A 22,271-nucleotide genomic window follows, 5' to 3' on the forward strand; every position below is an offset into this window, starting at 1 on the left:
GCATCGATGTGCTGTGAGCATCTGTAATGCGTTACAGCTGCTGAGAGTCACTCAGCCCAGCTGGGTCCTGGGAATGCATTATGGGATGGGTGTCAGGTTCCCACTGTAACTACTTCTAATCTGCAGATGTGCTGCTGGGCCACCCCATGTGCTGATGGAGAGCTGGGCGCAGGCCTTGGGTTCTGCTGTGGGTGTCTGTCCTGTGTGCTTGTCCCCACTTTTAGTACTGCTGCCTGGGAGGTTCTCTGTGCGCACTGGCAGCATGTAATGGAAGGATTTAAGGCAGAAAGATGCAAAATAAGGTACATGAAAGCATGAAGTAAATTAATTGACGGCAGCTTTGTGCTGTTTTCTATACAGAGGGCATTTCCGTTACCATGGCTTTATGTCACTGATAAGGCTTTGCCGTGTTCCTGTATTTCTGGGGTGCCAAATACCTGCACTCATGTCAACATTTCAAACCAGAGAGGTTTCAACGCGTGTTTTCCTCGTGTTTCAGACCAATTTAAGAGGTCAGTCGATATCCTGAAGCTTACAATTAATGATACAACTGAACTGAGTTACGTTACCGCAAATGACAGAGTGAAATTGAAGCTGGCTGAAATGCTTTCACTAGTGTGACTTCAGCAGAGGTTTTCTGGGCCAGCTGTTGTGGAGCTGTGGCCTGTGGGGACAGCAGTGTGTGCAGGGACAGGCCAGAACCTCCAGGTGGGTACCAGGAGTGTAGGAGAAGTTTCAGGGTAAGCCTGGGGGAGGCAGAACCTCCTCCCTCCCTCCGCACTACCAGCCGTGTGCTACTCTAGGACTAACTGTGCTGCACAGCAAGGTAAGCAGTCCTGTTCCGAAACACGTGCAGGCTGCCAATGCGTTCTGAGTCACTGTCATAGAATGTAGACTATACTTGATTGGGCTGGTATCATTTGTAGAGTACCACAAATCATGTACCCAGTACTTATTTTAAATGCCTTTAATTTTATATAACGGGAATCGAGCATTAAATATAAAACACCCCAAATTAACCTTTGAAAAGGTGTTGTGAAGGCGTTTAAAAGAACATGAATATTTAATGGCTTATCATTAAAACCAATGGCAGAGCATTCTGAAAAGAATTGATATGGTGTACATACTAACATCCTGTCAAGTTTCACACCAGAAAACATCCTCCTTGATCATACAATCATACGTCCCAGTTACAAGCAGCAGCAAAGCTTCAGTTGTCATCAGGAGCCATTCACTTGTTTTTACTTCTAATGTGCTGTTTCTCTTTTCCTAGAAAACAGCAGCTCTAAAAGGCACTTGTTCAAGTAGCAGACAGGCTTCAGCCCTGCGCATCTGTGGACAGAGGTGCCAGGGTTGGAAGGCAGAGTAGCTCGGTGCAGGTCGGGCAGCAAAGAAATGCAATGGGAAATCTCCAAGGACTTCCCGTGAAAACACAGTATGTGCAACAGCTTCAACCGTGGCCACCCGCAAAGAGGACCACGAGGGCTTGTGCAATCCCCAACAGCACAAAGCCTACCCAGTTGGGAATAGAAAGGTGGAATAGAAAGGTGTCTGTAACCATCTCTGAGCACCGCTGAAAGGAGCAAGATGCTTTTGGCAACTTGCACCTCTTGCTACTTTCTGCCTTTTTATCTACACCATGCTGCACTGCTAACACCTGCTCTGGCAGTAATGGTTTCAGTCTGCTGCTACCTCCTGCTCAGTTCATGTTCTCTGCAATCCCAACACTGAGGGCCCCAACAGCGCTCTGTATGTTGGCCACAGGATGGTAGGTATTGCTATCTTATCACTGCAGCTCTGTGCTGCTACTAAAAACCTCACACCACGTGACTTCTGCAGCAGATTTCAGCTTTTTCTCTGTTTGCAATAAAGGGGAATGTATTCAGTTTTCTTGAAGGGGGTAAAAGTTTGCTAAAATGAAGTTTAAAAGAAACACCGACATGGAAAAAGTTGGTATCAAAGTAAACACTGTAGTGCAAGTTACCATTAGAGCTCAAATGAGTTATTAACATAAGGGAATGTTGCTGTCATTAACACATACACAATGTTTTAAGGCAGTCAGTTATACACGAGGGATGTCATAGAGATAACATAGTGTTACCGAACAAATACCATCATGTAAGTCTACACAGAAAGCCAGGTTTACAAACAAAATTAATACCTGAGTATAAGGCCGAATTTATTCCTTGTGGTAAATCACAAGCAAACATGCATCTCAAACTTCATGTTTAGTTCCTCAAATCTATGTTTCATGTCACTTTTTCTTCTGCTTTGCGTGAGACCACTCGGTGCTACCAGCAACACAGGAGATTGAAGACAAAGCAGCTTGACAGTCTTTCATGCAGTTTTCTCACAACATTAAGGATTTTCAATTAAAGTCTTCATTTTTCCTGTAGACTTCAGCATGTGTGGTCCAAACTGAGAAGAAAACCAGAAAGGCACTGATTGCTTTCAGCAGAGACCCAGCTGAACTATTACCCATCCAAGCTGTACACAAAACTAGCGGTAATTCCCTCCATCAATTTGTTCCTCCGCAAATGTTGCCACACAAGACTTCAGCACACAACTAACTCTTTTGGTTAAGCTGCTTTAGATGATGGAGTTCTACACTTTCCTGTTCTGATTCTATGGCACAAGGCTTTGAGGGCTGTTTACTAACCTCACTGATCTACGTTATCTTGTTTTGTGAGTAAATGTGTATTGACAGAAACTCACACACAGAATATCCACTGCTCCAAAAAGCCCTTGGATTTCAAATCAATCTGAAATAAACTAGAAGCCATTAACCTGTACTAAGAATAATCTCATTTTAACGCCCCCATGATGTGGAACAAAGAAAGAAAATCATACTAAAAACTGTTAACTCACTTATGCCAATTATTAGAAGAAACTCCCTATAATGTGATTTGCTTCCTACATTCAAAGGAATTCATGGGGTTCTGTGGATAGGTTTGTTAATTCCTTGGTATTTCTACCTGTTGGCAGGAAGATTTATTGGGCTTACCAGGCAACTATCAAATGATAATCTGTCCGAGCAATCAGAAGCACAACTCACCAGCACCACTTCAGTCTTTGTCTTAGCTTCAGACTTGGGAATGACTTTTTCAGTTTCACTTTGGCTATCCCCTCGGTATCGGTAAGCAAACTTCTTTCTGAGTGCTTCTGCTATTAAAGCTGCAGGATCTGTGGGGTCAACTGCTTTTGGTTTTGTATCTCCCTGTGATCTAGAAAGGTAAAAGAGAAACCTCAGCTTAGTCCAAAGATTCAGAAGCTGTGAATTCACTTCTACTCTTGCTTGTCAAATGTTACATCGTAATCTCCCCCAAGCTAAAACAGTTCACAGTCATAAAAGCAAACCATTAATGCAGAAGTTAGTACATACAAATAAACATCTTACTTTTTCACCGAGCGTAGTTTCACACTGTTCATGTCTTTGAGGATTTCTAGCATGTTTGGTATTTCAGGTTTCTTCGGCCCATTTTCTGTCGGAATCTGGCCAGCGTTTGTTTTCCTGTTTCTCCGCTGTCTGATGAGCTCGATGGCAGACAGGTTTTGCTGCAGAGGTGGGGGAGGGAGCGGAGGAGGAGGAGGGGGAGGTGGCGGCGGTGGTGGTGGCGGCAGACCAGGGGCAGCAGCTGAGGCAACAGGGCTTAGCCCAGCTGCAAACAAAACATGTGCCACGTCAGTTTCCTTCTAAGTACCCTTTATACCTCACAAACAGTCTGAGCAGAATATGATTAAAACAGCTTCAGTTGTCTCCTCTCTGCCTTTTTTAGATTGTCACATAACTTCATAAGTTGGCATCGCTGAAAAACCACATCAAAATCCTTCCTTGAATTCCTAGTTCAAACTGCACTGAGATGGACAGCACCACGGCTTTCAAATCAAACCCTGCTTTTAACATTGTCAGTATTTCACTTTCTTCTGAGAGGTTGGACGTTATAGAATCATTTGAGTTGGAAGGGACCTTTAATGGTCATCCAGTCCAACTCTCCCATAGTCTGCCATGTGAGTTATGATTCTTCCAGTTTATAAACAGAAATTACCATATGAGACTTTAAAATGTATATTTCAGAGCTTAAATAGTGCTTAAATTCAAGCTTAAATGCCAGCTCTTTGAGGATAGGGATTTTTTAGGACAGCCAATCGTGTCTGAACTATCCTGACTTGATATTCCCTCTCTCAATACAATAGTAGAAATCATCAAAACGTGAAGAAACCTCTGCTTAAATGCACCTTTATGAAACTGCTGAAACCAGGCTAAGGCAGAATTTTGAGGCCTATGGTATCTAGTATGAATACGTACACAGACAGTACAGGAGAATATTCTGTCAGTGCACTCAGACACAACTGAGTTACCACATTCTACCAGAAGAGGGAGGTAAAGATGATAAAGTCACATCAGAATTTAAGTTTCCTAATACATAAAGAAAAAGGGAAAATGAGGAAAACTTAAGTTCCTGTGGGACATTCTACAATTAAATTATTAAAATTACTACAATTCAAGAATGTAACCAAGTGACCTTTAAAGCTGTTTCACCATTTTGTATTTGAACAGGTCGGGAAGAATCAGTTCACAGGCAAAAACTAATCGATACCATGAGCACAGGTTAAACAAAGTACTTGTGGGAATCAGTGAAAACTGAATGGCCATTATCTGTAATTGGCAATGGGTCTGCAACCCATTAACCCTTGCAGACTGGAGACTCAGAATTGGATGGACAGTGGTGGTTAGTTGTAAGGGAAAGAAGGAAAAGCTCTTATGGTGCTTACTACAGGAAACGACTTCTGGTTCTGTATGAACAATCTCCTTTTCTGCTGTTTATTTCATAAGATTTAGATACAAACTACATCTTCCAGAAGCTTAATCAGTCTCTTACATGACTATATCATGATATGAGATGGTCTATTTCTGGGTAGGAAGATTCAGGTGTTAGTAATTATTTAACTTGGTTAAATCCCAGCTGTTTATCATTAGCTTTGCTCTGAAAGCTGCTCATACTTCTTTTCTCATCTGCAGATTGGAATTCGGATGAGCCTTCAGAGAAATGCCCCCTCCCTGGTGGCATTCAAGGCCAGGCTGGATGGGGGCTCTGAGCACCCTGGTCTAGAGGGAGGTGTCCTTCCATGGGGTTGGAACTACGTGATCTTAAAGGTCCCTTCCAACCCAGGTCGTTCCGTGATTCTAAGAAACACTCTGTATCCCTCCATTAAGATGCTATGCCCATCTACCAACCTAAGCAAAGGAATATGCAGAGTGTCCAGTAATGCAATATCTCACAAAAATGACTTAATGCTGCACCGAACATCAAAAGGACAATTCATTAAGTAATCTGTGCTAAGAGTACAGTAGATCTCATACCTGCTGTCAGATTCTGTTGCTCTTGCAAGATAACAATTTTGGCTATTTGTGCTCTTAAAGTGGCTAGTTCATTTTCCAGAGCACTGATCTTCTGCAGAGCTTCTTCATTTGCAATTACTGCACTCCTGGGTGCTGGTTCTTCATGTAATGGGTTTGGAACAGAGTCCTGTCTGCCCAGGGAATTTCCAGGCTGATGTAGTTCACCTGAATGGGGCTGGGATGTTTTTGACCACACTTCTGACCTGTAAGAAAAAACATCAGAAAATTCTTCTTTAAAGGTTTTCCAATCAGTAAAAACTGAAGCAAACCAAGGACAGAAGTTGAAGGATTGACAAAAATCCACAGCGCATTTTTATACTGTTTTTGAACTTCTGGATTTCTGTTCCATTTCTGCCCTCCATTTTACCAGGAGAATGGAGTATATGGAGCTTGATGCTGCTTATCAATAAACAGGAAGGGATCTTACGTCAAGGTTTCTAAGAATAAACACTACTATAGAGAAATAAAGCTTCATACAATGTAAGAGCGTCTGTGAGCTTTCCTACTCACAAAGAGCAAGAACATTCAACTCTGCTGCTTTCCTGCATGAAGGCAGAAGCTACGTTAAACACAGAGATTACTGAACATCTGCAGTCACCAACAGTTTATATTCATTGGTGACAACAACATTTTAAAACAGGCTGAGTAGAGCTGACACAGATTAATGATAATGGGTTGTCATAAATCAGATCATCTCACTGTAGCACTAGATGATACACAACTGAGTCTTTCACAACACTGACAGAAAATATCAAACATTATCTGGAGGAGCTGTGGAAAAGACCTCTAAGATCATCTAGTCCAACCATTAACCCCTCACCACCATGCCCACTAACCCATGTTCCTCCAGCCTGTTCCAGTGCTTGACCATTCTATCCAACCTGAACCTCCCCAGGCACAACTTGAAGCCATCACCTCTCCCCCTATCACTGTTATGTGGGAGAAGAGGCTGACCCCCACCTCACCACAACCTCCTTTCAGGCAGTTAATTGTAGAGAGCTGTAAGGTCTCCCTTGAGTCTTCTCCAGACCCAGTTCCCTTGAGTGCTCCCCAAAAGACTCGTGCTGCAGCCCCTTCCCCAGCTTTACTGCCCTAGAGGGTGGCAACCCTGCCCAAAGCAGCAGGGTTGGAACTTGATTGTCCTGAAGGACTCTTCCACCCCAAGCGTTCTGTGGTTCTATGACCAGCACAGCTTGATTAAGCACAACTGAATTTTACCAAGGATTTTAAAATGCAGGTACTATTATTAACTTGGAAATAGCAACTAAGATTGAGAAAAGCATAGGATGCTTCCTTTAGGAACCAGCTCCCTGCACTCTAAAAAAGCAAAGCGGGGAGGCTGGCAGTCATTCCACTCTAAAATGCACCTTCTACAACCTCTTCAAAGGAGCAGAAGAGCTGAAAAGCAAAGAGTATCTTTAGCTCAGAGCAGCAATAGCATTTTAAGCAAATTTCCTCACTGGATTTTAATGCCCTGTAAGAATATTATGCCTGAGTTGTCAGTACTGCTCTGATTAGGGGTAGGAGAAGCGTGGCTTTTCATTTAGTTGCTTCATTTACAGAACTGCATTCACTTAAAAAATTGTCTGCAATGCTATTTACTAAATTAGAGTGAAAATATATTTATCAGTATCACCTATGTGATCTCTGTGAAATGAGACACACCTAATGTATGCTGCACTACACAGCATCATGCACAGGTGGAATGCAGAGTGTACACTGAAATGTTCATGTTTGCTAAATAACTCACCTGCATGTTTCATTAGAAGCCTACATTGCCTTAAGCTCACTATTTACCTAGAGGATTCTTTTAGTCTGATCTCACACCCACTTGTCCCACCCCTCCCTTCGTTTGCATGCAGGTACTTCAGCAGTACATCACTCCTTCAGTTTCTGGAAGGTTAGTCTGAACTAAGGTTTTCCCTGTGCTACAGAACTGTACTCTGGTTCAGGCTGGTGTCAGCAGTAATTTGGATAGGTTAGAAAATAGAACTTCATCACTTTGGCCAAACTGTTTCATGCAGCTACAGTGCTACGCAGCACTCCGTGTCCAACACAGAAGTATCTGTGCTATAATTCTGGACACAGGTACTCACACGTTTCCCTGCCAGTCTTCATTATAAAGATGAAGACAAAATATAAATTGTAATTTTAAATTATGTGCTATAGAACGCAAAGCCCTGCATTAACAGTAATGCACAGTGTATTCTCACTGGAGAGAACCCAGTTCTTTTGCTCAGCTTTTAATTTCAAAGAGAAAGTCTAAGTGCGTACCTGAGCCTTGTAGAGACTTCACCTTCCTCTTGAGCAACCCATCCGACATCTGCAAAGGAAGCCACTGCATCTTCTCTATGTTGATGAGGATGATTTCCTTCTATGGCTTGAGAAGTAAGCTACATTTTAAAGGCAAGATTGAAAGTTTTAGAAACATTATTCCCAGCCTATTTCACAGTTGTTTTATCCAATGCTTCTAGTGAGGCTGCACATAACTATTAACACATACATGCATGAAGTGCATCAATAGACTCAGTACACTTGTTACTGTCCTGAGCTTGGTGTAAAATCTAACACACTATTCAATCTTATCTCCTGAATGTTTTGCAGAAATCATATTGGTTTGTGAGATTCACGACTACCTACATGTACTATGGCACAACACTCAGCACTGGAAGTCCAAAGCAAATTGTTACCTTAATGACAAACATCAACACTCTGGAGTACTTTGCTGTAATAACTTAAATAATGTTTTAATGATATTCATGACCAGAAGTTAGAAAGTAATTACTACTTCTACCTATTAATCTTTTAGGCTAACTTAGTAATCTTGTGAGAGAAACTGTTGTAGCTCATGCTACACAAGGGCATGTGTATTCAGTCCAGTGACTGAGTACAGCCTGATCTCTGTACTTTAGCAAATGAAAGTTACTGAAAGATCCTTCTGTAATTCCTCCTGCTCTGTTTGCTGCCTTTAGTTATTTATTTCCAGTGTGACTCCGCCACCTCTACTGCATATGTTACATATAATCCATGTGCCAAATTTGCACGTGAAGTGTTGCAGGTATTTAAGTGCTGGTAGTGGCAGGGAAACTACAAACACTGGCAAAGATGGTGCTATCATTTAATAGTCTCTTATGTACTGCTCTGATCCATCCTGCTAGCACTCAAATGCAACCCACTCCTCTAAGAAGAAACTACAATGTAGCAGCAACCATGAAATGCTAGCAGTATAATGAATCTGTAGCTGACCTAGCACAGTAGGACTGTAATCTTGATTGAGTAAAACCATTTATGAAGAACACGCACACATATTTTAGTTGTAGCCTTTGATACACAAGTTCCAGATAGAAGTATATATAAGTTCTGTTTCTGTTGTTGTTTTATTTCTTCTTCCCCTAGGAGTTGTCACAAACAGCTTTGGAAATTGAGATTATGAGGTGAAGATGACTACTCTTGCAACTTGCGTGTGAGCCTTTATCGCAGCTCCCAGGAGTATATATTGCCATTACTCGAGCATTTGGAAACAACAGGGTTTTTTCCAGGTAGCATCAGCACAGATGGCAATATGTTATCACATTAACAGTTGTGCCTAATACCATCACAGCCTGCCTCTCTTCAGAACAGCCTGGAGCATACTATGTTGCATGGTAGGACTGTCATTGTTTGAGGTTTCCTTGTATTATTTTCTTCTTTTTAAAAATAGAATGATCGTGACCACTGCAGCTGTATTAAAGCTAATGGTAACTAAAAACATCTGTAACATCTTTTTGCAGGCCATAGGAATTTTCCTAATGGTAATGGCCACATGAGGAACTATTACCACAAAAGTCTGAAGGTGCATTTAAATAAATGTATTACATGTGCTTGCATCAGAAATCACTTTAGAAAGCAACAGTAAGGAATGCATTTACCACAGCCAGGTTTCTTGCATCATGAGATAAGTAACTTCTAATCCAATATCTAGTAGCAAGCCGTCTGTTACACTGTGATGCAAGTTTCTTCTTACTTATTAAGTCATATTTATGCGTAAACAGAATCTGCTTGTTCCATATGCAGATGTTTTTTTTTCTCTGTCCCTATAAATGACAAGGCCTTCACAGAAGCGGGTTCTGAATTTCAAGTTGAGGCAAGATTTTCATTGAACTTAGAAGTTAAAAGCCAGCAATCAACTCTTAGAACTTCTGCTTGTCTGTAGAACGGTGTTTAAAGAACCCTGCTGAATGGGCTCCAGCCCATCCTGGCTGAGGAACATTCAGATAACTGCTCTGCAATGCCTGAAATGGAGAAATGACAGCTGAAAACAGGCCCAGTTCTATTAAACACTGGATTGCAGGCATAGGATGAAGGAGCAGAATTAGCTTGCTTTTCTTTCTATTCTCTTATAGAACTCTTTAAGTAGAACTATAGTTTCCCCATATTTTTCCTTAACAGACTCTTCCCCTATTTTAGTGTGTGTGTGCTTGACATATACATGTGTGCATGCAGACAAAGAATGCCTGAAAAACAAAAACACGCTGAACTGCTTTTATATGGTGTCAAAGTAGGGTTCCTACCTCTTGTTGGCTCCAAGAAGCGGAAAGTAGAACAAATATTTATACACATTTAAGAAAGAACAAAAGCCTCAGCTTTCAAATTACTAATAGACTTGTGTATTAAACATTTTGAAATCCTTCTTCAGGACAAAACTGCTGTGGTTTTTCAGATGAGCACTGACGTTTGCTACATTCACATCAATTCCTTAGGAGGCTTGTATTCATTTATACAGTGTATATCAGACAAACAGAAGCACGGGACTACAATGGAGATGTTGTATCTGGAAGACACTGGATTGGTAACACTGGAGGAGGAAGGCTCCTATCTTCACCAAGCGTTGGATTGTTCACCCACTAATAGGGAATGTGAGCTGAGTTTAGACCATTGTGAGACAGGTTAGTTTTACCCTACTGATGATGTGCTGTTGCACTATGTCTGTATGCATTTATTAGTTTGTTTGAGCCTACCTCAGCTATATTGATGCTCAACTCTTTCTCCCCTAAAGAACACAGGTAAAGTATGACATACAAAAAAGCTTTATGAACCACTTTCATTTGTTCATGCCATATATAGCAAAGTTCTGCCACCGCTTACTAAATGCATGAGCTGCACTTAGCAATAAATATTGAGGAGGACAAAAAACACAGAGACAAATACAACAGTCACACACCTCAAGCATGCGAGAAGAACGAACATAAATAGGGATAGTCTTTCAATACCCCTTATCCATTTATCATAACAAAAAGAAAGCCTGTAGAATGTTTATTGGTCTCAGATAAAGTTAGAAGCACTGGTGGTATGCATGCACCCCCAGGTGAGGCAAGTATGGTTTGCTTTGGTTTCTGGATGAAGTGACTTACAGCAAAGTTCAGTGCACGGTCCTTTCATAAAAGAGCTAAAGCTGGCAAGAAAGAAAAAGGAAGAGACAGCTGTAGGAAAGCCTCAGTTGCAACAGCATAAACGTGATCAAGGCTGGTACTGAACTTCACTACAGAATCTTGACACAGATATAAAGAGAAAGAGAGATGTTAGCATCACACTTCTACACGTTCAGCAGTCTATGAACTGAAACAGTTATAATTATTCTAAAAAAAAATATAAATCTTTAAAAAGCCTGCATTAACCACTTTGTCCCCCAGGTAATGTTAGCATGGCTTTTACTATCACCACAGAAAGGTAATCTGAGTTATTTGGGGTTTTTAGGCTTATTTTAAATTCCAATATTATTCATACATCTCATACAGGATACAGAGAGTAATGTAAGAGTGAAAAAATCAGCTGTGTAAAAATTACCTTGCCTTAGTATGGCCGATGGTTCCCACCATTCATCTTTGCATTCTCCACCCTCGTTCAAGCCAAGAAATACTCCTTTCTCAGCATAAGTTTCAAGCACTAAATCCCTGTAATTCTATGCCCACCCCCTATGCGCAGCATTCTCAGAGTTGAAAAGATCCTGTGTAACAGCTTCCATTTTCCCATCTGTTCCTGACCGACTTGTTATAAAAAGCAAGGGTTTCTCCTCAAGTTTTTGCCCTCACTCTTTAGCCTCCCACTAGATGCAGTGAAAGATACAAGATAACAAATGAGAAGCTTTGAGAAGAGAAAGTTCTGGGGAGACCTCATTGTGGCCTTCCAGTACTTGAAGGGAGTGTATAAACAGGATGGGAAACACATGTTTACAAGGGTGGATAGTGATAAGACAAGGGGAAATGGTTTTAAACTAAGACAGGGGACGTTTGGGTTAGATATTAGGAGGAAGTTTTTCACACAGAGGGTGGTGATGCACTGGAACAGGTTGCCCAAGGAGGTTGTGGATGCCCCATCCCTGGAGGCATTCAAGGCCAGGCTGGATGTGGCTCTGGGCAGCCTGGTCTGGTGGCTGGTGACCCTGCATATAGCAGGGGGGTCGAAACTGGATGATCATTGAGGTTCTTTTCAACCCAGGCCATTCCACGATTCTATGATTTTAGAAGTTCCATTTTCTTTAGGGAAACAATTCAAGTTTTGTTAATGTGTTTACAGCAACATTGGTCAGCATTTTAGGCAGTACAGAAAAGAACCCATAGTAGGTAAAAATCTGAATTGGAAGTGGGAAGAACTGAAGTATTCTCCTATGCGACAGGTTTATCTAATTCTGTATTCATGAACCCTCAAGGCAATTTACTTAAGTGGGCTGTACGTTTCCTTAAAATCTTTTGATACGAGAGTAAATCTCTTCATCTGTATAGCGAAAGTTGTGTTTAAAACAGTTGAGATTGCCTACCTGAAACTGAACTCTTGGACACTGTATTAGAGAGAGGTTAGTACCAATTTTTCTTACAATACTCCGAGATGAACCATAAGGCTTGCTTGACCAAAGTACCTATTGGGAAGAAAAAAATAGTCAGAATTAGATACAAAAATATTGGAACAGTTTTCCTTTATCCTTCTGTACTATGCTTGTGCTAAATGTACATATGATTTAGAAGTTATTCTTTTCTCGCTAGGAATACAATATACAGTTATGAATGTTTAAGTTCAAGACAGCCTTTACACTAAGTTTAAATTCAAAGCAATAAATGTAGTACTGTGGTAGGATTCAAGACGTGATCTTCAAAAGCATAATTTGCCTCTTTTTAACACAATGAGGAATTTGCATTGAGTCACACCCAGCTTTTTAGGGCGTTTTATGAAAATCCACTCAATCATGAAAAATTCCGAATCACAGAATGGCTGGGTTGGAAGGGACATCAAGGATCATGAATTTCCAATCCACCATCGCAGGCAGGGCCACCAACCTCCCTATTTAATACTAGACCAGGCTGCCCAGGGTCCCACCCAACCTGGCCTTAAACACCTCCAGGATGTTATGAAATTCCACATTCCCCAAATTGTTTTGTTTTTTTTTTAATTAAGAGCTTTTTCTAACACAGGAACAGCGTCTGCCAGTCTTAATAGAAACTGACGATAAGCCAATACAAGGCAGAACATGCAACTGTGGAAATGAAAACTGGAAAAAAGAAGCATTTGAAAGTTAAAATGCCCCAACATACAGAAACAGTAAAGAAAACTGCAAACAGTTTTACTTAATGACAAGAATGTTTGCTCTCCTATTTTACCAAAGGTGCATGAAATGAAACTTTAATCCTAGAAGAATTCTACAAAAGGAGCCAGAACAGAAGAACAGAGCGACAGAAGCAGGAAAGATTTCAGTAGAGAGAATGACAACAGAAGCAAAGGGAGAAAAGACAGAATCATAGAATCATAGAATTACCCAGGTTGGAAAAGACCTTGAAGATCATCAAGTCCAACTGCAGCCTAACCAGTACCCTAACTCTACACTAAATCATATCCCTGAGCACCACATCCAAACGGCTCTTAAACACATCCAGGGATGGTGATTCAACCATCTCCCTGGGGAGCCTATTCCAGTACCTAACTACCCTTTCTGTAAAGAAGTTCTTCCTAATAACCAACCTAAACTTGCCCTGGTGCAACTTGAGGCCATTTCCCCTCGTCCTGTCACTTGTCACTGGTGAGAAGAGACCTGCCCCACTCTCACTGTAAGAACCTTTCAGGTACTGGAAGGAAAGAGTGAGGGGAAGGCTCATAAATGATGTTTATGAGGTTAATAAACAATTAGAACACTGTCTGGTAATTAAAAATACTTGGACAGTATTCACTTCTGACTGTAGGTACAAATTGACTATTCAGCTCTTAGTTTTTAAAGGCTTATGGCTTTAAGTGAATTCAACACCCTGTTAGAAGGCTGCCTCATCTTAATTCTAATCTAAGTATGAATAGCATGGATCGGATTTATTAAAACAACCCTGATAGGGCATGGCTGTATTGCTTGTGTGATTTGCATAGTGAAGCTGTGGGAGTTTCACACCACACCACTGAATAACACTTTGATATAGTACACAAAAATCGTTACTCTTCAAATTCAGAAGGTTCTATTAAGAACAAAATATTATGCTTCACAGTATTTATCCCCAGATTATATTATTTCAAAAACTTCACAAAAACATTTTGCTTAGTTCCACGCTAAAGCATCTTTCTTTCCTCTGGCTTTAATAGAACGTATACATTTTGACTAAATAAATGCACAGATGCACAACACATATGGTATGATAGATTTTCACATCAGATCCTCATCGTTGCCAACGACCTGCTCAGACTCAGTTTTTCATTATAGGAAATCCAAACTCCTGCTTAATATGCAGTTAATCACAGACCACAGAATCACAGAATGACCCGGGTTGGAAGGGATCTCAAGGATCATGTAGTTCCAACCCCCCTGCCTGGCAGGGCCACCAAACATACACATTTACTAGATCAGGTTGCCCAGGGCCCCGTCCAACCTGGTCTTGAACACCTCCAAGGACGGGGCATCCACAACCTCCCTGGGCAGCCTGTTCCAGGGCCTAACCACTCTCCTAGTGAAGAACTTCCCCCTAACATCCAACCTAAATCTTCCCTCTTTTAACTTAAAACCATTCCCCATGTCCTGCTATTGTCAGCCCTTTAAGTTAAGTTAACCTACGGAGTCCTCTCTGGGAACTGCATTTTAGATGCCACAAAGAACAGCCTCCCATTTGTGACGACCGCATTATTGCAATCTATACAGTTGAACAAAATGCAAGTAGATTGAAGCCCTCAAGAATAAGCCACTGATAGCAGTACTGCAGTAACAGTCTCAGCTTTCATAGTAGATTCTGCTACTAAAAGCAGAATGGTTGACAACAGCCTCAAAGTGATGTTGCACTGGAAAAAAATACTAGTCAAAAGAATGCTTGATTAATTATGGAAGTACTGCCACAAGAGCAAAGAGCTTGGACTGTGTGTTGTATTGCCAACCTAAGTGCAGTACACTTCAAACAAGTGGTAAAACTTGTTTAGGGATTGCTCAGACCACAGGCAAAAGGTTGACTGGGACCGATATCCTCCATAATATCTGGTGCCTAAATGCGTTTCAGGTTTAGAATGACTCAGTTTGGGCGATTCAAGATATGCCTAGATGGTGTTTTCAGCAAACTGCACACAAGTTGTGCCTCAAGGTCTGCCCAGCTGAGCTAGTAAGTCTCAGCATTGCTCTAGTCCTGTTTGCACAGCTTCTTGTTGACTTGAAGCACTGGCAGAGCAAGTCTGCAGACTATTACTTAGTAATACCCTCTTATTGCATCAGTGTTTTACTGTTCTCCGGGATGACTGACATTAGGAAACGTAAACACATTATCCCAGGCTTGAGACAGAGAATAGGGGGAAACAGAGGTTATAAACTTGTTTTAAAGTACAGACTAAAGATGCTGCTAACAATAACCATGCTAGCACCCATAGTAGTAACCACATTCTTGTGCTCTGGATTTTCAGTGTTATGAAATCCATGTTATACGTATCCATGAAATCTCAGATTTAAGTTCTAATAAAATCCTAAAATACCACCTCTTACGGGTAACCTACAACAAGTATCAGTTGTACTGTCTGTAAATGCCTGAGTGATCTATCACAATCTGTAAAGTAAGAACCATCCCAGATAAATACTGCACGTAGTTGGTATGGAATTCCATCTTATTAAAATATGTAACTTAAAGAGATTATTGCATTGGACACAGCAATTCTACTCAAAACAGCTTCCAAAAGATCCCAGTGAGACAGTAGGTGATATGTAGCAAACCTGTCTAAGCACTGACAAAAAGCTCCCCATATTCTTTTGTTCAGGAGGAAACCTATGCAGGCACATTCTTCTATTTCCCTAGTGAAGCACACAGCCATGTTGCTCTCCTATACAGTAACATGTTCAGGAGGAAAGGAGAGGTAGATACACCACAATAATCGTCATCTCAGGGATTTACTCAGGGGTATGATTTAGTGTAGGGTTTTTAGAGCTAGGGTACTGGTTAGGCTGCAGCTGGACTTGATGATCTTCAAGGTCTTTTCCAACCTGGGTAATTCTGTGATTCTATGATCTCAGTTTCATGGGGCTCTTTATCTCTCTAAGATAAGAGCAAAGAAGGAAGGACATTTAAGAATGGATTCAGTTGTCAAAAGTCAGTTGAAAGTTTTCCTTCATCTTCAAAATACACCTAAAGCAGGAGAATGAAAAGCATCATCTACACTGGAAACAGTTTGCTGTTAGAGCTAGAAGGAATTACATGGTATTTTTAATGCGTACATTACTCAGTACTTCAATGTCTTCAGTAGGGAACTGTAAAACTGCTCAGCAATGCAGAATCATACAGATACTGAGTGTATTTAAAGTGCTCTGCTAGAATGGACAACAGTGAACTAAAACATATGAAGTGCTTTCAATACCTGATTTTCTGAAAAAAAGGGAGGCAAAAAAATGATCAAGTTTGAAACACTTACTGATTCCATATTAAGTCCAACTTGCTCAAAAATCATCCTCATTAAGCACTTAAACCAGCGAATCATTTGGACTGGAAAGGGTTCTTCCAAACCTGGATTTAAGCCTTCCAAATTTACAGGGCTGCAGAGGTTCCATAGTCCTTCTGAAAGAAGAAACATGAAACAAACATTTTAGAAGCAGTGGTCATACAGAGAAGAAAATTGTTCCATGTGTTTCAAAACAAGCTTCTGAGGCAGCTGCTGAAAACAAGACACTTCCAGGCAATTGGAACTGACCTCATTGCAGCCTTTCAATACCTGAAGGGAACTTACACCCAGGAGGGGAGTAAACTCTTTGAAAGGGCTGATAATAGCAGGACACGGGGAAATGGATTTAAGTTAAAAGAGGGAAGATTTAGGTTGGATGTTGGGGGGAAGTTCTTCACTAGGAGAGTGGTTAGGCCCTGGAACAGGCTGCCCAGGGAGGTTGTGGATGCCCCGTCCTTGGAGGTGTTCAAGACCAGGTTGGACGGGGCCCTGGGCAACCTGATCTAGTAAATGTGTATGTTTGGTGGCCCTGCCAGGCAGGGGGGTTGGAACTACATGATCCTTGAGGTCCCTTCCAACCCGGGTCATTCTGTGATTCTGTAATTCCTAGTACTGCAAAGTATAGTTATCCCAAAGACAAATCATCTAGTAGAAGCAAGAGAGTTTTGTAGTATGATTTTTAAGAAGTCAAAGCTGTTGCAAAGTGAATGACTAAAATACTGGGACTTGAATGGAGCACTTGCAACCAACTTGCAATGCTGTGATTCAAGGACCACATTCTTAGCTGAAACTCTTCTCTATGCAAAAACAAACTGCAGAAAGCAGAGCCCCTCTCCTCACTTACATTCTCTGACAGCTTTGTTGTTTCCCACAACAGAAACATGGAAATATGACTAATAGAAGAAAAGAAACAGGAAACAGTGGCGATGTGGGACCTGAAAATACTCAAGTGACTTATAAAGTTGGCCAGATTTCAAACTGCGTCTATTTATATACACGCTACTATTCGCTAAAGATGCTTTTATTGCGTATCTTCAGCTTAAACATGTTCTACAACAGTCACAGCTTGGATGCCATTGAGAATTGTGTGCCATCTTAAAAACAAACAAACTAACAAAATAAACACCAAAAATAACTATTGCTTTGGGTTTGCGTTTGTTTTGTGTATGAGGCTACAAACAACGCTCTGTTGAAGCGCCCTGAACCAAATATTTGCAGCATGAACAACCGTGTTGCTAAAGCCATGACAGACAGAAGGATGACTAAGGCAACGCGGCAGCGAGGAACTGTTAGTTAGGAAGTTACAAAGTCAGGGGATGGAAAAGCTGTGCAGTTTGAAAGTGCCCACGAGCATTACAGTTCAATCATCACTGTTTCCGTTACAAACGTTACTGGGTTGTTGTTTAGATTTTTTTTTTTTCCCCCCAGCAGCTCCTTAGTGAGAATCTACTTCTTGTGGAAACTTGGCAGGAACCACGTAACCTTACAGGGTTTGGTTTTTGGCGTTATTCTTTCCAGTGAGGCTTAAATCATAGAATCATAGAATTGCCCAGGTTGGAAAAGACCTTAAAGATCATCAAGTCCAACCGCAGCCTAACCAGAACCCTAACTCTAACAACCCTCCGCTAAAACATATCCCTGAGCACCACATCCAAACGGCTCTTAAACACATCCAGGGATGGCGATTCAACCACCTCCCTGGGGAGCCTATTCCAGTACATAACTACCCTTTCTGTAACTAAGTTCTTCCTAATATCCAACCTAAACTAACAACCCTCCACTAAATCATATCCCTGAGTACCACATCCAAACTGCTTGTTTCTCATCATCACAGGAAGAATAAAGTTTCCTAACAGGACTTACTTTTATTGACAAATAAACCAGGCAAAAAGCACTATTCTACCAGCTTGCAGAGGACTAACATTAGGGTATTTTTATTAAAAAAAAAAAGGAGACAAAAATGAACTAATCTCTAAGAGATTAAATGGAAAAGCAACAGAAAAGAATAATGGGCTGCCTATAAGCTGCAGTCCCTGACAGAGCCCCCCACTCCAGCTTTCCTGCAGCCTCACTTTAGGTACTAGAAGAGCACCATGAAGTCTCCCCAGCGCTGCCTTCTGTCCAGGCCAAACAAGCCCGACTCTCTCAGCCTTTATTTGTAGGAGAGGCTCTCTGGTGCTCAGACCATCCTTGTGGCTCTACTCCTGTCCCAGTCCAACAGCTCTGCACCCTCCTCATGCTGGGTGCCCCACATCCAGATGCAATACTGCAGGTGGGGCCTCATAAGGGCAGAGATGACTCCTTCTACCCTGATCACAGATCACAGAATGACCCGGGTTGGAAGGGACCTCAAGGATCAAGTAGTTCCAACCCCCCTGCCTGGCAGGGCCACCAAACATACACCTTTACTAGATCAGGTTGCCCAGGGCCCCGTCCAACCTGGTCTTGAACACCTCCAAGGACGGGGCATCCACAACCTCCCTGGGCAGCCTGTTCCAGGACCTAACCACTCTCCTAGTGAAGAACTTCCCCTTAACATCCAACCTAAATCTTCCCTCTTTTAACTTAAAACCATTTCCCCGTGTCCTGCTATTGTCAGCCCAGAACTCACTCTGTGAGAGTGCAAAGTACCCCCCTGGATACCAGCACAGCACTACGGACAACTGTGTGCTAATAACCTCCAGATCATTACTCATCTATAAAGAAATCTAAAAGGAAAATGCTTCTAAGTACAACCCCAATCGCTTTTGTAGTTTCCACTCAATCTTTTCATATCAGTTATCAGTCTACAAGGCTGACAGATAACACCACCTCATCAAACGTTCATGAGGTAAATACAAAGGCTGGGGAAGCTGCACACACAGGCAGACCAGTCAACTAATAGGAAATGGAAATGAAACCCTTTGGCTTTCAAGTGGATGATACACATGGCAAATGAAAAGAAAGAAAAGGTAGATGCAAGCACTTTCAAATAGAAATATTTCTAGGTGGATAAGCACAACGCTGGAAAATACAAGGCCCTTTCAAATGATGAGTTCTCTTAAAAAGAAACGTGATATTTGTATTTAAGTTTCTCTACTTAAAATCCAAGCCAAAATGAAAGAGAATGCTTTAACGCTCTTGGTGCAGCAGATCAGCTACATATGGAGAGTAAACAAGACCACGAAAGGTCTAGTCTCTACATTGAAAAGGTTTGTATAACATAAACGTTATACAATAGTGTATGTAGTGGCCCTGCCAGGCAGGGAGGTTGGAACTACACGATCCTTGAGGTCCCTTCCAACCCGGCTCATTCTGTGATTCTGTGATAAATAAGTACATTTATTTCAAAGAAGCACCAAGCACATAAAAAAGGAGTTCAAGGCCAGGCTGGACGGGGCTCTGTGCAGCCTGTTCTAGTATTAAATGGGGAGGTTGGTGGCCCTGTCTGTGATGGGGGGGTTGGGGATTCATGATCCTTGAGGTCCCATCTGTGAAGTGCTCCCCGATTTCTAAGCCAGGCAGTGAGGCGTTATAAAGACAGAACCGTACAGCCACACTCTGCTGCCAGACTTACACAGCTCCCCAGCTGCTGTTGTCAGCGTCATCCCTGCTCCCCCTTTGAGAAAGGTTCTATTCACAGAAGGGTGTCCATGGCTGGAAAAGCATTCCGAACGTTCTATGCTTTTTTCTGCCATAATGCCTCTTAGTAACAACTTCAGGCTCCCACACAATGTAAATGGCGACCGGGCTGGTTCTGATCCGGCGGCAGCTAACTGCAGCTTTAAAACTCCATGTTTTGCTTCCCATAACTGACACTACAACATCAGCGGGTTTCGCTTTCGGACACTGGCACAGGCTGCCCAGGGAGGTTGTGGATGCCCCGTCCTTGGAGGTGTTCAAGGCCAGGTTGGACGGGGCCCTGGGCAACCTGATCTAGTAAAGGTGTATGTTTGGTAGCCCTGCCAGGCAGGGGGGTTGGAACTACATGATCCTTGAGGTCCCTTCCAACCCGGGTCATTCTGTGACACGTTCAATCCGCAAACAGCCGCGTCACACCCGCCACCTCCTCTCGGGGCCTCCCCGCACCCGCACCCGCACCCCACCTCACCCCACCCCACTTCCTCCCCATGTCCCCCGTTGTTTCTCACCGCGCTGCAGTGTCACCCCGCGCTGCGGCTCCCGCTGCCGCCGTCCCCTCACGCTCCGCTCCCGCCCGGTGGGGCCGTGTGCAGCCCGGCCGGCTCCGAACCACCCCCAGCACCGCGCTCTCTCACCCGCTTCTCTCACTGAGCTGGCGACCCCACCAGCAGCCAATCAGCGGCCGCGCCGGCACCTCCCCGACCAATAGGCGGCCGGCTTGAGGGGAGGCGGGACCTCAACCGCCCTTCGGCTGGGTGTCCAGCGACCTTACCCGGCAGCCACCGCGTCTGATTGCGTCCATCGGACACGTGACCGGGCTCCGCCAATAAGAGGCGGCGCTGCAGAAGGCGCCGTTGGCTGCGTCGTTGTGCTCCTGCCGTGCGGCGGACTACAGTTCCCAGAGTACCTTGCGGCGCAGCCGTCGTCCAATCCCCCCTCGCCGACAACAAGACGCGCTGTGATTGGCGGAGAGGAGAGGGCGGCGCCGCACCAATCGCGTTGCGGCGTGGAGGGATGTGTGGGGTCGGAGCGGGCCCGGTGGCGGAGCGGGAGAGGTGTGAGCTCTGTGTGTGTCCCGGTGTGTGGCCCCTGATGGCGATGGGGGCCTGAGGCTGAGCTGTGGCGGTTTGAGGACGGCTCGTTCAGCGGTACGAGGCCGGGAGCAGTGCAGGCCGCTACGGGGGGCAGGGGTGGGAGCGGGAGGAGCTGGGCTGGCCGGGAGGGAGGTGCGGCGAGGGGACCCGGCCTTTGGTCAGCGGCCACGGGGCTCCCGGCTGTAATAACGGTGTTGTTGGGGGTGGAGGAGATGGGAACTTCGGTTTTAGCTTTGGTTGTGACTGAGAAGACAGAAGGGGGTGGAAGGAAAAGAGTGGGACATGGTGAGGAGGGGTAGAACTTTGTATCACAGAATCAGAATGACCCGGGTTGGAAGGGACCTCAAGGATCATGTAGTTCCAACCCCCCTGCCTGGCAGGGCCACCAAACATACACATTTACTAGATCAGGTTGCCCAGGGCCCCGTCCAACCTGGTCTTGAACACCTCCAAGGACGGGGCATCCACAACCTCCCTGGGCAGCCTGTTCCAGGGCCTAACCACTCTCCTAGTGAACAACTTCCCCCTAACATCCAACCTAAATCTTCCCTCTTTTAACTTAAAACCATTTCCCCGTGTCCTGCTGTTGTCAGCCCTTTCGAAGAGTTTACTCTCCTCCTGGGTGTAAGTTCCCTTCAGGTATTGAAAGGCTGCAATGAGGTCACCCCTGTTTCTTGTGTGTGAGATCAGAAGAATAACAATAAGGATGATAAGGATGAATAGAGCTGGAGGAGGGATCTGGTGCTCAGGACGCGACTGGAAGTCAGAGGCTTTTGTTCACATTAACTTCAACTCATTTCATTTGTAGGCTTTGAGTAAGTTTTGTTGATCAGCTAAAGAATGTACCGAATAACACTGAACTTCATAGAGACTTTTTACCAATTTAGAGCCATCTATTTTGAGAATATAAGTATTAATTATGGTCTGAAGTTCCCAGTCGATCTCGCTAAAACAGTCAAAGGGAAGAACAAGGAGGGGAATGATTGACTTCTCACATTTCCTTTCCCAAAGGAAGAACCAGTGACAGAGAAATTAGCAGGTTTTTATTTAATGTGAAAATGTGAGAAACTATTGGACACTTCTACACGTGCATCTACCAGCAGTAAGAGAACAATATAATATATGAATGGTATTATTTGTTTGGGAAATAATGGTAAAAGATTGTTACCAGTTACAAATTCAGTTTTATTTCTATACAGGGGGAAAAAGAATGCAACTTAATATGTCATTATTCATGCTTTTGTGCCTTA

At 43.1% G+C, this 22,271-nt stretch overlaps 2 protein-coding genes across 5 annotated transcripts in view; one reads left to right on the plus strand and one right to left on the minus strand.

Moving 5' to 3' along the window:
- Window positions 1-952: 952 nt before the first annotated feature.
- Window positions 953-20,576, minus strand: MTFR1 (mitochondrial fission regulator 1). 2 transcript variants are annotated; one of them, XM_015855685.3, is made up of 8 exons: window positions 20,437-20,576; window positions 16,280-16,422; window positions 12,195-12,293; window positions 7,676-7,794; window positions 5,363-5,604; window positions 3,398-3,659; window positions 3,056-3,224; window positions 953-2,418 (listed from the first exon to the last, which is right to left on the minus strand). In XM_015855685.3, exons 2-8 carry the CDS (start codon window positions 16,343-16,345, stop codon window positions 2,359-2,361), a joined length of 1,017 nt encoding a protein of 338 aa, XP_015711171.1. In that variant the 5' UTR covers window positions 16,346-16,422; window positions 20,437-20,576; the 3' UTR covers window positions 953-2,358. The 2 variants fall into 2 exon arrangements, with proteins under 2 accessions (XP_015711171.1, XP_015711172.1); XM_015855686.3 differs by lacking the exon at window positions 20,437-20,576 and adding an exon at window positions 19,863-19,883.
- A 359-nt stretch (window positions 20,577-20,935) lies between these two features.
- The window catches only part of ARMC1 (armadillo repeat containing 1), a 28,699-nt gene continuing 27,363 nt past the window's right edge, over window positions 20,936-22,271 (plus strand). For all 3 annotated transcript variants that reach the window (XM_085539506.1, XM_015855687.2, XM_085539508.1), the window contains exon 1: window positions 20,936-21,075. The gene's annotated coding sequence lies outside the window, so the exon portion shown is untranslated. The remainder of the gene's footprint in view (window positions 21,076-22,271) is intronic.

This window comes from Coturnix japonica, chromosome 2, assembly GCF_054131305.1.
Source record: "Coturnix japonica strain WE chromosome 2, WE-NBRP24, whole genome shotgun sequence".
Taxonomy (NCBI): domain Eukaryota; kingdom Metazoa; phylum Chordata; class Aves; order Galliformes; family Phasianidae; genus Coturnix; species Coturnix japonica.

Excerpts from the sequence above, each read along its gene's own strand:
- MTFR1 (XM_015855685.3), bottom strand. The coding sequence starts at position 16,345 with ATGATTCGCTGGTTTAAGTGCTTAATGAGGATGATTTTTGAGCAAGTT. Across the intron at positions 7,795-12,194 it reads GTCCAAGAGTTCAGTTTCAG|CTTACTTCTCAAGCCATAGA; the intron begins GTAGGCAATCTC and ends TTTAAAATGTAG. Across the intron at positions 2,419-3,055 it reads CAAAGACTGAAGTGGTGCTG|TTTGGACCACACATGCTGAA; the intron begins GTGAGTTGTGCT and ends TTTTCTTCTCAG.